General features: G+C 42.6%; 1 protein-coding gene across 4 annotated transcripts in view; it reads left to right on the forward strand.

Moving 5' to 3' along the window:
- The window catches only part of RELN (reelin), a 311,282-nt gene that overhangs the window by 271,996 nt on the left and 21,262 nt on the right, over positions 1-18,024 (forward strand). For all 4 annotated transcript variants that reach the window (XM_083701222.1, XM_083701221.1, XM_083701223.1 and 1 more), the window contains 9 exons: positions 2,554-2,722; positions 4,863-5,003; positions 7,446-7,623; positions 9,277-9,470; positions 12,241-12,497; positions 12,905-13,059; positions 13,981-14,195; positions 15,663-15,840; positions 16,167-16,342. In XM_083701222.1, the coding sequence (XP_083557348.1) occupies positions 2,554-2,722; positions 4,863-5,003; positions 7,446-7,623; positions 9,277-9,470; positions 12,241-12,497; positions 12,905-13,059; positions 13,981-14,195; positions 15,663-15,840; positions 16,167-16,342 (1,663 nt within the window). The remainder of the gene's footprint in view (positions 1-2,553; positions 2,723-4,862; positions 5,004-7,445; positions 7,624-9,276; positions 9,471-12,240; positions 12,498-12,904; positions 13,060-13,980; positions 14,196-15,662; positions 15,841-16,166; positions 16,343-18,024) is intronic.

The following is an 18,024-nucleotide window of genomic DNA, read 5'->3' on the forward strand; positions in this document are numbered from 1 at the left end:
CCACAACCGTGACCAAATAGTCAGACATGTACAGTTCCTATTATTCCTTTTTTCTTATATTCCAGTCCAGAGCTTGAGCCACACACATCAGCTCAGCAGCTTTCCCATACACTTCAATGGCACATGTGGACCCACCCTTTAAAGTAATCAGGAAGATCTTATGGGTGTGTTGTGAACTGTGTGTATGCACCAGAACTTACCCAGCAGCAGCCAATATTGGAACGGGGGGCTGTTCTTTATTCTGAGTTGTACAAATTTAGGACAAAGCATCTTGACATTTCCAGCGTGAATCTCTTGTTCTGACATTGGTTCCATATAATGTTGCATTATATGGTGTGTCATGCTTTAAACTGTTATGGTTCCTGCAACCCCAGAGACCACACTCCTACCTTAGATCTTGCTTGCACCTTTGTAAATTGGAACAAAGTAACATTTACATACAGCTGATTTAACTTAGACCAAAGGAAGGTTTGATCGTGTATGTCAACTAACTGCAAGCAATTACTTCAGATTCTGTATGTAAAATGGAAATTAGGCTTAAAGAAAATCCCTAAAGTAGATTAACCAATTTGCTTATAAGTAATGAAGATATTTAAGTCTGGAAATTAACTAGGAGCCCCAAAACATAATCATTATGCTTCAGTTTGGAATCACAGTTCATTACAATTCTGTTAAGGTTAAGAGTGCTGTAACTGATCTGTTAGTTATATGACTAGGTTTCCCCCACTTTTAGTTCGGCCAACCATTATTATGATGGAGTTGTATTAACCAGGACAGCCAGCATCTACGTATAAGTCATAGAGCAACATGCTGATATAAAACAAAATAATATGAAAATGACATGTACCTTTTTTAAAAAAAAAGAAATCAACACATCTGTGGTACATTTTAAGGCTTCAGACACAAAATTGTAACTGATCTGTTAGTTATATGACAAGGGGTTGGAATTTAATCTTTGTATGTTCAGCAGTTATCAGTGCAAACCTAGGCATGTCTCACAGAGCAATTCTAACTCTTCCTTGGGAGTCACTTGGCCACTGCCACAGCCCAAGCCCTCCTGGTCTTATTTCAATGCCTTGCTCTGGCTACCATAATCACGGTAGCTCCAAAACAGCTTGTGCCTTGGGCAAGTGTAACAGAGGCTAATGCAGTGGCAGAACCCCTCACCCCACACCAGCAGGGCTCATCAGAAAGAGACCGGCTGAATCCTAAACCACCCATTCCTAGCAACACTGGAATGCTCCTAAATTCTTTTGAGTTTAATACGATTTACTCCCAGGTAAGTTATACTATTATATTATTGTATAAGTATATACAACTGAAACCAAGGTGTTAGAATCAAGATTAGATAATACATCTAAAACTGAAAAGTTGGATTGGGCTGGCTAGCACATTGATGTTCATCCCTTTGTGATTGCAACAGCAAACGATGCATGTGCGAATGAGACATCACAGACTAAACATAGAAAGTTTTGCTACAGTGACACTTAATGCAGGGCTTTTCAAGAGAGTCAGTTCATGCATTCAGCTGCTAATCGTCAAGTGTTAAGGAAGCAGCTGATGAAGAATTAAGAGGTGTGCATAAATGTGTGAGCAAACTCCTTCAAGTAAAGTTTAGAAGATGGAGGCAATTTGTAAAGAGATACTGCTGTCTCTCTCTTTTTGCTCGCTGTGACTAATCTTTTCAGACTCCTCCACTTATGCTATCTCAGTAATCCTCACAATAGCCATGTGAGATAGGCCAGTATTATGAACTTCAAGTGGCATGGGTAGAGGAGGGCTGAAGCTGTGGTCATCATGACTTGCCTAAGCCTACCTTGGGAGCTTGTGACTTGGTGGAAATTTGAGCCAAGAATGTGTGCTAACAGTGTACCCTCTTAACCATGACATCCCACTAGTTCTCAGTGACAATACATCTCTCAGCATGCCATTAAATAGATATTGATTCCATCTTGTGTGTTCAGATGCATATCCCATTCCACTGCAGGTGGCCTGTTTGCATTGCTTTTCTTTCAATGCACTGCACACCTGTGTGCATTTATTTATTTATTTATTTATTTATTTATTTAAGTATGCCACTCTCATAACATAAAGTTTTATGGGCATCATATCTAAATGTGCATTCCTTTAAAAGCAATACGGTGCTCATCATAGGCTACAGACCATACAGTGGTACCTTGGTTTTTCAAACTTAATCCATTCCAGAAGTCTGTTTTTAAACCAAAGCGTTCTTAAACCAAGGCGTTCTTTCCCATAGCAGCGGGGAACTCAATTTACAAATGGAACAAACTCAACAGGAAGCGGAACATGTTCTTATTCCAAGGCAAAGTTCACAAACCAAAACACCTACTTCCAGGTTTACAGCATTCTTAATCCAAGTTGTTCATAAACTGAGCTGTTCTTAAAGCAAGGTACCACTGTGTACTCCAGACTCCTACACAAAACAGGAAATGTTTGATTGGCCATATACTTTGATATTATAATGCTGGACTGTTGTCAGTGAGTTTGATGATACCATTGTCATAACAATTCAACTCATTTTAATCTTTTTAGCTATTGAACTAGAGTATTCTATTGATCTTGGTCTGACATGGCACCCAGTAATGAGAGACTGCCTTCCAACGAATGTTGAATGCAGTACATACCATCTCCAGAGGATTTTGGTATCAGATACATACAATAAATGGACAAGGATTGTTTTGCCACTTCCTCCTTACACCAGGTAAATTGTCTTTGGCAAATCCTTAAAATATGTGACCTTACAGGTTTTGTATTGTATTTTTAACGTATTTCTGTGGTAGCTACATGCAAATAAAAATGGGGCCATTGCTATTGTTCAGTATCAATTTCCTTATCTCATTAGTGTGAACTTGGTCAAGCCAATCTCTGAAATCTCTCAGCTCACTTGAACTGAGACCAGTTGCCCCACCATAAATGAGAGACCTAAGAAATTTGATGTGGCCAGTTGTTGTTCATTTGAAACAAAAGTTTTCTGTTCACCTGTAGAGAGTGCACTCTCGAAATCCCCACTTGAGAGATGTTGGTCAATATCCATTTGTTTAGTCATTTAGTCGTGTCCGACTCTTTGTGACCCCCTGGACCAGAGCACGCCAGGCACTCCTGTCTTCCACTGCCTCCCGCAGTTTGGTCAGACTCATGCTGGTAGCTTTGAGAACACTGTCCCACCATCTCGTCCTCTGTCGTCCCCTTCTCCTTGTGCCCTCCATCTTTCCCAACATCAGGGTCTTTTCCAGGGAGTCTTCTCTTCTCATGAGGTGGAGCCTCAGCTTCACAATCTGTCCTTCCAGTGGGCACTCAGGGCTGATTTCCTTAAGAATGGAGAGGTTGGATCTTCTTGCAGTCCATGGGACTCTCAAGAGTCTCCTCCAGCACCATAATTCAGAAGCATCAATTCTTCGGCGATCAGCCTTCTTTATGGTCCAGCTCTCACTTCCATACATCACTACTGGGAAAACCATAGCTTTAACTATACGGGCCTTTGTTGGCAAGGTGATGTCTCTGCTTTTTAAGATGCTGTCTAGGTTTGTCATTGCTTTTCTCCCAAGAAGCAGGCGTCTTTTAATTTCGTGACTGCTGTCAGTGTGGCCTACATTTTTAAATATAGCATTATCAAAACTTTTCTCTTTACCTCCAGGATTATCTTTTCCCCAGCAAATGCTTCTCTGCCACCTCAGTAATTTCTTAGGTGTGGGATAGCAATGCAATAAATAAATAAAAAGACTGAAATTTGTTTAACAGTTGTATCTTTCACTTGAAAATACAAGCTTAGCTTGAAGTTTAATGCTGCCATCTACTGATCAGTTTTTTCAAGCATGCATTCAGTTGGTTGGTAAACGGAGTTCTCTAAAGATGAAGCTGACTAACGGCTCATCCACACACTCACTAGCTCCATCGCCTTCACCCCAGGAAAATCTGTGGCTTCCCACTGAATCGGAGCCATCAGCAATCAGGTTTTCCATTGATTGCTGATGATTCCGATTCAACGGTAAAGAGTGTGTTTTCCATGGGAAAGCTGTGGGGCAAACGCAGAACCGCACAGACCCCTATCTAGAAGGCACGGGGCAAGAAGGCACGTTTTATCACATGTGGTGGAATTGTAAAGTAATCAAAAGCTATTGGGAATTGATTTATAATGAAATGAAAAAAATGTTTCAGACAACCTTTGTTAAAAGACCAGAAGCTTTTTTGCTAGTCATTATATGTCAAGACTTGCCAAAAGAGTGGAAGAAACTATGTATGCTACAACAGCAGCTAGGATATTACTAGCCCAAAAATGGAAAGAAGACAAGACACCAACGAAAGAAGAACAGCAAGCAAAAATGATGGAATACGCTGAAATGGCGAAGCTCACTGAAAACTTAGAGACAAGGACAATAGAGCCTTTAAAAAGGACTGGGAAGTACTGTATATGGTGTATTTACAGAAACACTGTAAAGAAGTGGACTCACTAGCAGGGTTTGAGTAAACACTTACAACTGAGAAAACAAGTATAAAAGTTAAGATGTAATAATTGGAAATATAACAAAGTGTAAGAGGTAATTTGAAAAAAGATGGTATAAAAATGATAAGAATGTAATAATATTTAGCTAAAAGAATGCAGAATTAAGGTAGAATAAAATAGGCAGGAGAAGCAAATATCTAAGGAATAAGAAGAGGAAGTTGAGGGAAGTTTGGGACTTGCATACTCTTTTGGCGACAATGATGATTGTGTTGAATAAAAAATTGCAAAACTTATTATAAAAAAAGAGAAAGCACGGCCCAAGCGGAGGTGTGGATGGGCAATAAGTCTCTTCCTTTGGCTCTAGAAGCATTTGTTTCATATCTCTCCACCTTTCTCAAAGGTCCCAGGCAACCCGTTTCCGCTGGCACCAGCCGGCTCCATTTGACAAGCAGCAGACATGGGCCATAGACAACGTCTACATAGGTGATGGCTGTATAGACATGTGCAGTGGACATGGGAGGTGCACTCAAGGGAATTGCATGTAAGTATGGCGCTGTCAGGGACAGGGCAGAGGAGGAGGAGGAGGAGGAATGATGCAGAACGCCTCCCCATCCTGACCCACCCAGGGAGGAGGAAGAGGACGGCAGCATAGATAATCATCATCATCATCATCATCATCATAATTTATTATTTATACCCCGCCCATCTAGCTGGGTTTCCCCAGCCACTCTGGGCGGCTTCCAAAAGAATATTAAAATACTGTGATACATCAAACATTAAAAGCTTCCCTAAACAGGGCTGCCTTCAGATGTCTTCTAAAAGTCTGGTAGTTGTTGTTCTCTTTGACATCTGGTGGGAGGGCGTTCCACAGGGCGGGCGCCACTACCGAGAAGGCCCTCTGCCTGGTTCCCTGTAACTTGGCTTCTCGCAGTGAGGGAACCGCCAGAAGGCCCTCGGTGCTGGACCTCAGTGTCTGGGTAGAACGATGGGTAGAAAATTATTATTATTAAAAGTAGGAGAGCAAAGAGCTCAAAGGCAGAAGGCACTTAGTGGCACCCGTAGAGGAGGAGGTGGTGATGATGACGAATGAGGAAGTGGGAGAGATGGGGGGTGGAGATTCACTGGGGACAACACCATTATCCAAGAGGCTGGGTTCTATAGCCTCTCTCTGTAAAGACTGAAATTACAAAGTACTGTAAGAAACTTTTCCTTGTCTTTATACCTTCCTGGGCAACGAGCCGGGAGCCGCTGACAGCATCCTGACATGCGCTCTTTTCAGAGAGACGGTGCCAGGGTTGTCAGACTATAAGACATGGGGAGGAGTGGCCTGGTAACTCATGCATTAGAGTAAGGAGCCTGGTGGGAAGGGGTAGAGCCTAATGGCCCCTGATAGGGGCAGAAGATGGCACTTGGCAGCTTGAGGGAGGAGTCTGGTTGTATTTGGTGCCTCAGAGATGGAGTATGGTAGACATGGAGTGGGGAGAGCAAAGAAGAAAAGGTCTCAAGCTGGGCAGAACTTAAGCCTCCCCCCCACTAGATTCTGTCCCCTTACCTTGAGCATGTACTAATTCATGTCAAGACCTTGAGAAAGGAGCTGAAGCTCTGAAACTTCAGATCAAACCTGCCAATCCTAGACATTGATGTGGATTCTAATTAGGATTCTAGCTTGTGGTTTAAAATAAGCAAGTAAGAAAAGGGATTTGTTTTTTCTCTGAATACAATTTATCTTTCTTTCTTTTTTTAGTTTAGTTTTTGTTTTTTTAAAGAAGGAAAGTGAGCCAGGACCAGCCTAATCAGTGGCCCATGTCACCATTTTGTAAGGGATGCCTGTTTTGCTGCGTGTGGAAGGAATATTACTCCTTCCGCTTTACTACCTTTGTGAACTTGCGTCAGGGAAGCAAAAATGGAGTCTCTAGAAAGGGGACCAAAATTCGGCAAGGGATCCTAATGGCAACGTGAGAAGGAAAATAAGGAACTGGGTGCATCTGGAGGGATTTAAGCAAATGCTCATTCACCGGCGTAGCGTGGGTTGTCAGCACCCGGGGCAAGGCAAGTCATTTGCGCCCCTAACCCCTAACCTGCCGCCGCTGCCAGCTTCTTCTTGCTGCTGCCTGGGCTGGGGTATTTACGGTAAGGTAGCCACGGCGGGGGCGGCGGGTCCGTGTCAGGTGATCTGAGGCGAGTTGTCGCTGGCGCTGCTGCCCAAACGACGCCGCTTGCCCAGAGGAGGAGGAGGGCAGAGAGGCGAGGAAAATGCAACATGGCCCAGCAGCTGCAGCGGCGGGGCTGTGAGGAGGGGCTGCCTGGCGCACCCTTCGTGGCCCTGATGTGCGGGGACCGCGGCGAGCGCTGAGAGCCGCTGCCTGCCGGACGCCTTCAGCCCGGACGCGCGCACAGCTCGTCGTTTCCGCGAGACATGGGGCTCTGCTACAGCCTGCGCCCGAGGCTCTTTGGCGACTCCGGAGGCGGCGAGCGCGCCCCCCCCAAGATGTTGCGCCCGGTGCGGCCGGCCCCCCTGCACCCCCCATGCTACGCCACTGTGCCCATTGGTATTTGGGAGGTACTGTCATTGGGAGGAGGAAGGCATCTGTGTGCTACTCCATCTAGAAACTGCTGGCTGCCCTAAAACTATTTGCTTAGACTTTATATACTGTGTTTGTTAGTTATAGCTATCTGAAAGTAAGTAAACTGAGTAATATTAAAACCAAGAGCCTTGAAAATAGCGAATTTTTCCTGCAATGTATTGTTATGAATTAAGGCAATTTATAATATTATTATAGTATCGTTATGAATTAGACTTCACATAATTAGTGTTTCATGTTTAAAGTACAGAAAGAGAGAGTTGTGTGAGTTCTCCAACCATGCTTGTAGATGAGGCAAGGGAACTCCTAATGCTGTAGAATGGATCAAAAGCATTCTGAAGAAATCATTGAATGCAGAGTGCCTAACCAGCTAAATTCTCTTTTTTTGCTATCACTTACAGGTGTGATGAAAACTGGGGTGGACTGTACTGTGATGAGCCAGAGATACCTCTTCCCACTCAGCTTAAAGACAACTTCAACCGTGCCCCTTCCAATCAGAATTGGCTAACCGTAAATGGTGGGAAACTGAGCACTGTCTGTGGAGCTGTAGCTTCTGGAATGGCACTTCATTTTAGCGGGGTTGGTACCTGCTGTACTGAGCTTTTTTTTATAATTCTGAAATATACCCCAAAGAGAAGCAATTTGAAAGCAGAACCTTGGAGTTACAAACAACTTGGAAATAGAGGGGTGGGATTTAGTGTAGTGCTGAGTATTATAGGCACACAGAAGTGAGGTCTAGTCATTCAACCAGACTTTCCCTCCCCCCTCTCCTCCTGCTGCATGGTCTTTGCATCTCCTAAACCTGTTCTTGGAGTTTCCCCAAATCTTCTGAGCATATTTAGGTGGCATGGAGCATGCGGGAGGAAGAGGAATCCTGTTGGGTGAACAGACCTGTTCTAAACTAGTATCACTGGTCCAAACAAGCAAGCATTTTATTTGTAACAATTTTTAATGCATGTTGCTAGTGAAGGCCTCAAAGTAGAATTTTTAAATCGTACAAGCTCACAAAATTTAAACTCCTGGCAGTTCTTTTCACTACAAAGCTAAATAGGCATTTTTGCAGACTTGTTCCTATGTGTCCATGCAAATAATAATAATAATCTTTTGGAAATATATCTTACACAAAGCTATTCCCATCTTAAACATATTTACTATTTACTACTGAGTTCCAGACAAACCATTTTAGAAGCACAGTGCAACCATTTGTGATAAAATAATTATTTTAGATGTATCACTAAGAGTATAGCATCTAGATCAAGGGAAGTAATAGTGCTACTGTATTCTGCTCTGGTCAGATCTCACCTGGAGTACTGTGTCCAGTTCTGGGCACCACAGTTCAAACTGGAATGTGTCCAGAGGAGGGCAACCAAAATGGTCAAAGGCCTGGAAACGATGCCTTAGGAGGAACGGCTAAGGGAGCTGGGCATGTTTAGCCTGGAGAAGAGGAGGTTAAGGGGTGATATGATAGCCATGTTCAAATATATAAAAGGATGTCACATAGAGGAGGGAGAAAGGTTGTTTTCTGCTGCTCCAGAGAAGCGGACACGGAGCAATGGTTCCAAACTACAAGAAAGAAGATTCCACCTAAACACTAGGAAGAACTTCCTGACAATAAGAGCTGTTTGACAGTGGAATTTGCTGCCAAGGAGTGTGGTGGAGTCTCCTTCTTTGGAGGTCTTTAAGCAGAGGCTTGACAACCATATGTCAGGAGTGCTCTGATGGTGTTTCCTGCTTGGCAGGGGGTTGGACTCGATGGCCCTTGTGGTCTCTTCCAACTCTATCATTCTATGATTCTATGATTCTATCTGTGTTTATATATTTCTAACTGACAGCCATTGCCATTTTACACTTAAAGGGTTATTTGGTTATGTGATTTAGGATTCAGAGAGAGCAAAAGACATGTTTATGGGAGGAGAGAACTCTGTATTGGGCACTGGGTTGTTGTTTACAGTGCAGTAGATTCTAATGCTGAAGAGACAATCCACTTTTCAGTGCAATTTCTGCTACTGGGCTACAACATAAATGCCCTCCCATTTGGGAGTGTGATGTTTTTGGATTCTGGGCCTGCTCCATGAAAACACTAATTGGTTTTGTGTTGTGTTGTTGTTGTTGTTGTTTTTTAAAAAAGTAGTTTTGGGTTGTTATTATTTTGAAGTGGGAAATAAATCATATAGCTGTTATTGTTGTCATTATTTCCTTTGCAGCCATAATGGTTTCTTTTTCTTTTTCAAGGCTTGCAGCCGCTTGCTAGTTACAGTGGATCTAAACTTAACTAATGCAGAATTCATCCAGTTCTATTTCATGTACGGATGTCTGATAACTCCCAACAGTCGTAACCAAGGAGTTCTCCTGGAGTACTCTGTGAATGGTGGCATCACATGGACCCTCCTAATGGACATTTTTTATGACCAGTTCAGCAAGCCTGGGTAATAAGTATATTCCTGTTGCTCATGCAAAACTTGTTTTGATTATAAATACAGGCAACTCCCTGTTGGTTGCGTTTCGGGTCATTGCATTCATCAGCGGAATGTGTATAAGCCTGTTCCACCCCTGTTCCTGCCAGATTCCACCTTCTTCTGGGTCTAAAAGCAGTGTGTGTGTGTGTGTGTGTGTGTGTGTGTGTGTGTGTGTCTCGATGGTCGCATGTGTCTTGGTCACATGCAAAATGGTCATTCCCTGTAGTGTTTTCCTCCTCACGCCCCTCTCTCGGAAGCTCTGAGAGCTTCTTTGTTTCAGTAGGGGGTGTTATGTACTGAGGTTATCACCCTGGACCAGCAGGGGGATGCTGTAGATAGTTCCGGTCCACATATGCAGATAAGGAATCGAAAGTGACGTTCAGTGATTGGATAGTTACAGAAAGTTGTTACAGTTACGTTGCACTGGAGCTCTATATAAGCAGGCTGACTGAACCCTTCAGTTCAGTTCTGTTCCAGCTTACAAATAAAGAGCTGCTTTGGAGAAATTGCTGCGTTGTCTGCTATGTCTACCCACTCTTTAACAGGATGGATAACAGAGCATGGGTAGGCAAACTAAGGCCTGGGGGTCGGATCTGGCCCAATTGCCTTCTAAATCCGGCCCCGCAGACGGTCCAGGAATGTTTTTATATGAGTAGAATGTGTGCTTTTATTTAAAATGCATCTCTGGGTTATTTGCGGGGCATAGGAATTCATTCATTTCCCCCCAAAATATAGTCCAGCAACCCACAATGTCTGAGGGACAGTGGACCGGCCCGCTGCTGAAAAAGTTTGCTGACCCCTGAGGGACCCTGAAATTAACCATATGTAGAAGGCTTTATAGTGTATTACCAGCAGATTAAACAAGAGAATGTGTGTGGCAGGAGAGGCAGATTTAGGGGGGGTGCTATCAGTTCGTCTGCACTAGGCACGAAGCCGAGAGGGTGCCGTAATAATGACGCACAATGGAAGGCAAGAGGTGTGGGAGGGCTGCCGAATTTGGGCATTGCACAGGGCACTGCTGAAAGCCCCAGGTCTGCCACTGCTTGCAACTTGCCATTGCCCTCTTCTTACCATTTTTCAACCCTCATGAAGATGGATGTTTAAGGTCATTCCCTTATTTTCACAGTCAACTTCACATGCTTGTGGATAAACAAACTGCTTTATTGCGTTTTGGTGCTTTGTTGTCCATTATGACTCTTGGCAAGGTATGTGCAGATGCTAAAGGATTCTTAGTGACTGTTATGAAGATAGATAGGTAGGTAGGTAGGTAGATAGATAGATAGATAGATAGATAGATAGATAGATAGATAGATAATACTTTATTCGGCTATAAGCCCACAAGGTAAAACCAATCAATAAATAAAATAGCATTTTACATTCTAAAATATCAACTAAAATATTTCAACGCATAATCTCCATCACATTACATACAATCTCTAGATGTACCGTATTGTGGCCTTGAATATAAAGATGGTGGATAGAGTTTACTAGATTTTTAATAGTCATGCAGCATTCCATGAAGTCTTTTATATGAAAGAACTGAATTCAGGAATCTGGCAACCTGTAATGTTCTATAAGAGTCAATGTCCTGGAGTAGATAGGCTATATGTAATTCAGGTGGTTTAGCAACAGTTTCCAAAATGATTCAACTCAGAATCCTTGATCGGGGAACAATATATAAAGGACAATTAAACAAGATATGATAAAGGGATTCTATTGATTTGTTGTCACATGTGCATAAAACAGAGGTTTTACCGTTAGAAAATCTATTGCTCAGCACATTTGAGGGGAACGCATTAAATCTGGCTCTAACAAATGTGAATCTATGCGACGCAACCGATAAGGTAGACAGATATCAAGGTATCTGGGACATAGATGTAATGCCCTGATTTATCGGGGAACATGTACCTCCACCTGTAGTAAGATTTTGTTGCAAATCTACCTCCTCCAATCCTTGTTTGATGACCTTTTTAACGACTGTTATGCAGACTTTATAATTAGGTGGAGCTAACTGAACATTCCTCTCTATATATTGTGGTAGAGAAACATTAGGGAGTTGCCATAACCTATGGGTGCTTTCATAAATCAGGTGCCCTCAGTATGTTCTGAGAATGCAGCTCCCATCAGCTCCTGCCAGCACAGTCCTGAGAGCTGATGAGAGTTGCAGTCCGAAACATGTGGAGGCCATCAGGTTTGCAAAGGCTCCCCAGCAAAGGTGCTACTAATCACTCTTATTCATCTCAGTGGGACATGCTGTCATTCTGCATAACTGCATATCTGGTTTTCATGCCATTTGCAACCAACTGATTGGTTGAAACATTCCTTTCCCTTTGTGACAGCAAAACAAAGGATTTATTATAACTGATAAAAAACCCATTGTCATGTAAATTTGAATAATAATAACTATATAACTACATTTACATAAGAAAGCACTATGCATAAGGATGTAGAATTCCTGTATGTCAAAGAGTGTCAGTGGGGTGCAGGAGGGGGGGGGAGTTTAGATGGATCCCCTGTACTTCAATGAATGCTAACCCAGGATTTAAATCTTCATTATGGCAATCCAACAAGTAAAATGTTGTAATGTTTATCCTAAGAGGAGCATTGACCTTACAGGTAATCATCACCCAAACAAACACTGTAGACCTATATAGAGTCATTTAACTGTACTTCTGATCTTTGGGTAATTCTCAAGTTTTCAGTGTAAATTTTCACAGGCTCTCTCTTGCTGCTTTTTTAGCTTTGTGAACATTCTCCTTCCTCCTGGTGCCCAAGAGGTGGGGACCCGTTTTCGCTGGTGGCAGCCCAAGCATGATGGTCTGGATCAGAGTGACTGGGCTATTGACAATGTGCTGATATCAGGGTCAGCTGATCAGAGGACTGTGATGTTGGACACATTTAGCAGTGCGCCACTGCCGCAACATGAACGCTCTCCTGCAGACGCAGGACCCACCGGAAGGATTGCTTTTGATATGTTCATGGAAGACAGAACAACAGGTAGGACGAAAACCAGTGTTGTCCATGGTATTATTTTTTCTTCTCTGTGACAAGCATGAATTTACCCGGAGAAGCATTTCCCAACATGGCAATTCAATAGTAGGAAAAGTTTCAGCCATTGAATTTCCTCCACCCATGCAGTGGTTAAAAAGAAAGAGAAGTGCTGCCAAAAAAAAAAATGATAACTGTAGAACAAGGCATAGGTAAAGCCATAAATTTTTTTTAAAGTGTTGCAATAATGTATGAGAATAGTGTTTCTACATTAGAATGAAACAAATCATTCTTCTATTATAACCCAATAATGATTTAATAATCCAGTAACTGTTTTCAGCACTTAACACCATCAGTATTTTTAATTATCAAATACTGCAGTTTTAAAACATTGGTATGAATATTATTTTCTTCAGTGAATGAGCACTGGCTGTTCCATGACGACTGTTCAATTGAAAGATTCTGCGAGTCTCCTGATGGCGTCATGATGTGTGGTAGCCATGATGGCAGAGAAGTTTATGCTATCACCCATGATTTAACTCCTACAGAGAACTGGATTATGCAGTTCAAGGTAAAGACCGCTTTCTAAAGCCTTCAGAGATTTACATTAACACCAGGGCTTTTTTTCAGCTGGAACTCACCAGAACTGATGCTCCCCCCTAGGGGAAAAAAGCCCTGATTAACACCCTTTTAACAATTTAAATTTATTCTGTTGTGCCAACACTTTCCATGTGTTTTTGTGTTTCTTGCTGGTAGGTGCCAGGTGGTTCTTCCTTACTGGGCATTAACATGCTCCTTATCTGGATCAGGGCCCCACACCAATTTCCTGTTAAAAATCTCTCCCTCACTTGACTACTATTTGACTCTGAATGTAGCACCTTCAGCAGCAAAAAGAAAGATGATTTTTGGGAGTGAACTGGCATGGCACGCCAATCCAGACTGAGAGTAGGTTCAGAAAGAGAGCCCTGTAGCTGCTTTACTTTCAAAATAAAAGTGGCCAGTTTAAGGATGCCTCCCCCGAAAACATTAATAGTGCTACATGTAGTTTTCCCCTCAGCCTCTATAGTTGTAAATCTCTTACAAAAATCAGGTCTTGTCTTCCACAAAGAAACTGATCTTTTACAGCTTGCTTATCACTGAGCTGGAAAATCTCACTTGCAGGTACAGTGACAGAGCGCAACTACACCAAGAACACTGTATCTTAAGCAGATAGTTGTATAATTAATGAGACTAGCATGAAAGGAAGCCTGATAACTTGATAAGACACTGACTGGATAAGTCAGAAGATCAAGGTTTCTCTTTTTGTCCTTTCATTGGCATGCAATAGCATTCTGGGCAATCCTTCGTGCACCTCTGATTTTCCCCAATCAGTCTAACAGATAATAATACTCTGCTATAAATTTACATGAAAACCTCACTATTATTTTTTCTTGCTGGAAAAAACGATATCTGAAATGAAAATGTGTGTCACTTTTTACATGTACTATACTAGATTTCTGTCGGCTGTAAAACCTCAGAAAAAATTGCCCAGAACCAAGTCCATGTGCAATATTCTACTGACTTTGGAGTGAGTTGGAGCTACCTAATACCTCAGTGCTTACCTGCTGACCCCAAATGTTCTGGGAGTGTTTCACAGCCATCTGTCTTCTTTCCAACAAAAGGATGGAAAAGAATAACTTACCGTCTACCTGAAAGCCTAGTAGGAAAGTAAGTATAAATAATATCTGAGCTACTGATGTTATCAGAGTGGCCATATCGGTCTTCTAGACATATCCTCCCTTCTGTGAGAGTAGCAAAATACCACACAGAAGCAATACTGATCAAGCTAAGGATTTGATGGCTCTGTTGCAGCACGGTTCTGTGCTATGCATGCTGATGTTGCTAGTTCATTTGGAATGAAGACGTCCATTACAAGGAACAATATAGTTAGTAGTTCCACAAGCAAGACTAGACAGTTTCCATTATTTTGGAAACTGGGAAACTGATTTCAGAATTCATATGAATGAGAACCATATATCCCTCATTTACATAACCTGTTCAACTGTAATAACTTATCTTCAGTCTCCTATCTTTCCATATAATTAAACTGTAAGACTGTCATCATGCAGCAGTGGCCATGGGAACGGCAGCATGATGACAGAACAGCTGGCAGGGAGCCATGCAACAGTTTGGCCCAGACAAGCTGCAGAGGAACAGCCAGGACAACCTGGGAGATCAAAGGCTGAAGAGGTGGGAGCTGCTCTGCCCTGCCTGTTCCATTGCAGCTTGCCTGGACCATGGTTTGGGCAAGCTGTAAGGGGTGTGCGCAGTTTGGCTGAGCAAACAAGTGGTGGCCAAGACCAGGGAGTGACAAGGAGGATGTAACTAGGGGCAAACAGGCAGGCTGGAAAGTTGAAGATTGGATCGCATGGAGTGGGCTTTGCAAGTCTTCTCACATTCCCCTTGTCACCTCTGCCATTTACAGGGAGGAAGGGTAATCACCCCTTTGTCTTGTCCCTGCAATGCTTCTTACTCTGGCTTCCCACAGCAATGGCATTAGTGACCATGGGATGGGACCAAAGGAGAGAAAGTTTTAGGTTGTATTGAAAGGAGGAGGAGTGCAGTTTGGATGTTCTGTAGGAAGAAGGGGGAGCATGGTTTAGGCCAGTGCTTCTCAAGATACCTGATGTGGTGGACTGGCAACTTTTTCCCAGTGTGCCAGGGACCTATACCATACTTGGTCCCTGAAACATCACCCTGAACCTGGCTGTGGTGAAGTCACCGTAGATTGGCAGCTGATGGCTCGTGGACTGACACCGGTCCATGGACAACCACTTTGTGTAGCACAGCTTTAGGTGGTTTGGAGGGGGAGGGGAGCACAGATTGGGTGATCTGTAAGGGGATGGTGTTTGGGTGGTCCATTAGAGGAAGGGGGTTGGGCAAGATGTGAGGGGTTGTGTGGTTGGATGAAGTATAAAGGGTGGGGGTTGGCAAGGGGATGGGCGGTTTGAGAGGGTGGGGAGTAGGCCAGGTTGGCAAGTAATGGAAGCAGGGACACACACCCAACTGCATACAAAATTATTTTGTATTGTCTGTTGAGAGACATGTCTTATGGCCTTCAAGTTTTTGTATGCATATTACTTGTGTTGTGATTTTTGCTTATTTTTCTCTATCTCTGTTTATGTGTTAACTCAGCCCAGTACGGTTTAGATTTTATCAGAAGTACTCTGATATGCAATGGGCCATTGACAATTTCTATCTTGGACCTGGTTGTGTAGACAACTGCAGAGGCCATGGAGACTGTCTGAAAGAACAATGTGTCTGTGATCCAGGTTTCTCTGGTCCAAACTGCTACTTAACTCAGACTTTGAAGGTAATCGAAATATCTTTTGGTGCAGACTGTACTGAATATGCAGGATAGAAAGTATTTTAAAAACTAAATACGCGCCTGTGCTAGAATTAATCTACACATGCAAGTACCAATAAACATTTAAAAAATGCAATACCTTTATTTATGTTTTGTCTGATTAAAGCAAACATGAATCTTGTGTTCAAACAAAATATACTTTACATGTAAAATTACTCTTGGCATACTATAGGAGTGAAAAAAACATATTTCTAAAAGCTAAATGTCTATTCTTTTTACAACTAAAATTTGAGTTGGTGACTGGCTTCTCCAATGTTAAAATCCTTTGACAGACTTTCCTGAAGGAGCGCTTTGACAACGAAGAAATTAGACCGGATTTGTGGATGTCTCTGGAAGGCGGCACTGCTTGCATGAAATGCGGGGTTCTAGCAGAAGACACAGCGCTGTATTTTGGAGGCACTACAGTGAGACAGGCTGTCACTCAAGACTTGGATTTGCGAGGTGCAAAGTATGTCAGGTTACTTAATAGAGTTGTACATAGCTAATATATTTTAATGAAAGTTTAACTAATGACAGAGCGGCAGACTGAGTGGCTGTGGGAACAGACAAAGGTCTATGAGCCTTTTACCCTTAAAGCACCCACTCAGGGTCAGCTCAGGAAGGAAGGCAGAACTTGGAAGAGTAAGCGAGAGAATCAATTCACTGGCCTTCGTAAAAAGAGTCGTTAAATTATTATCGTCCACAGTTTCACAACTGCACAAAGCATGATTCACATTCTTAAATGTCTACATAGTCAGCAGCTGCAATCCTGCATACATTTTCAGTCACTTGAAATCAGTAGGTTTGGTATGTCACCAGTATGAAGGATTTAAGCCTACAAAATGTAATATGGAAGAAAAGGCAGGGGAGATAAGGTGGGGAAATAATTGACGTTGATTTGTTGGGACCCACTAGTAGGTCATGGCCTGATCCAAGATGAGTTGCAACAGGAGCACTACTACAATGCACATATATGGCTTTAGGATTAAGAATTAAGAAGTGGATCCTCAAATCCGTGCTTGATTTAAAAGTGGGTCCTGGGTCAGAATAGGTGGAAAATACCTCTTGTAAACTACAGTCCTTTTAGCTGCTGTATTGAGTGGTACAAAAACTGCTGTTCACTAAAGCAGCTAGACTGAGCTTGCATATGAGGTACTAAAATGGGCTAAAGACAGGGCTTTTCTTCAGCCAGAACTCAGTTCCGGCACCTCTCAGGTGGGCACCATTGCCATAATAAGAGATCGAGGGAGGCGTTCATGGTGAATTTCAGTACCTCTTTTTCTAGAAAAATATCACTGGCGAAAGAGTACCCCGTAATGTTTCCCCTAACACCGTTTCAATGACCGTTTGGAACGTTTCCTTTATCCATGGAGATATTTCTGTGCCTAACAGCTGCCAGAAGGAAAGGGGGAGGGGAAGATTTATAGTGAAGTTTCTTTGAACATGCAGAAGATTGAGGCATATGGTTGGGGCACAAGGTTGTCATGTTTATTTTTAAAGTGTGAGTTATAAGAGTTTGTGCTCCTCCCCAGAGTCTCTATAAGTTAAATCTTCAGCTGGGGTAATGAATGAATCTTGTTTGAATGGCACATGCTTGTAAATGTGTGTGCACACAGGAAGGTGCCATGCATTGCATAGCTATCCGTTTTACATGCTTGGGGAGTATTTTGAACTGTTCATAACATATATGACAGTTACATTACAAGAATTACAAATTCTTGTAATTTTAGGTTGTATCACATTCGTTTTCCAGGAGCTAAAAGTGGCATACATAAGTCCCACTCCTTTTACATTTTTACCCTCCTAGTAACCCTGGCTGGATCTGGACACATCAAAGAAGCGATTCAGTTCAACGCATTGCAAACTAATACTGTACAGGGAAATCTGGTAGGGAAAGATGGGACTCCACAGCGCCACCTGGTGTCACAGTACTATATCACATATAACATGCATATAAAACGCTTTTTCTTTACCAATCTAGCTGATTCCCCTGTGAAGTAATTTAGGATGAGAGTCAGTGACTGCCCAAAGGTCAACCAGTGAAGAAGTAGGGACATTTGCTGATCCACCTCAGGCATTAAAATGTATTTGGCCAGCCATACAAGGGACAAGTGTTCACTAGTTGATTCCTACTGTATTTGAGGACCTGAG

Source organism: Podarcis gaigeae (genome assembly GCF_964106915.1).
Source record: "Podarcis gaigeae genome assembly, chromosome: 10".
Taxonomy (NCBI): domain Eukaryota; kingdom Metazoa; phylum Chordata; class Lepidosauria; order Squamata; family Lacertidae; genus Podarcis; species Podarcis gaigeae.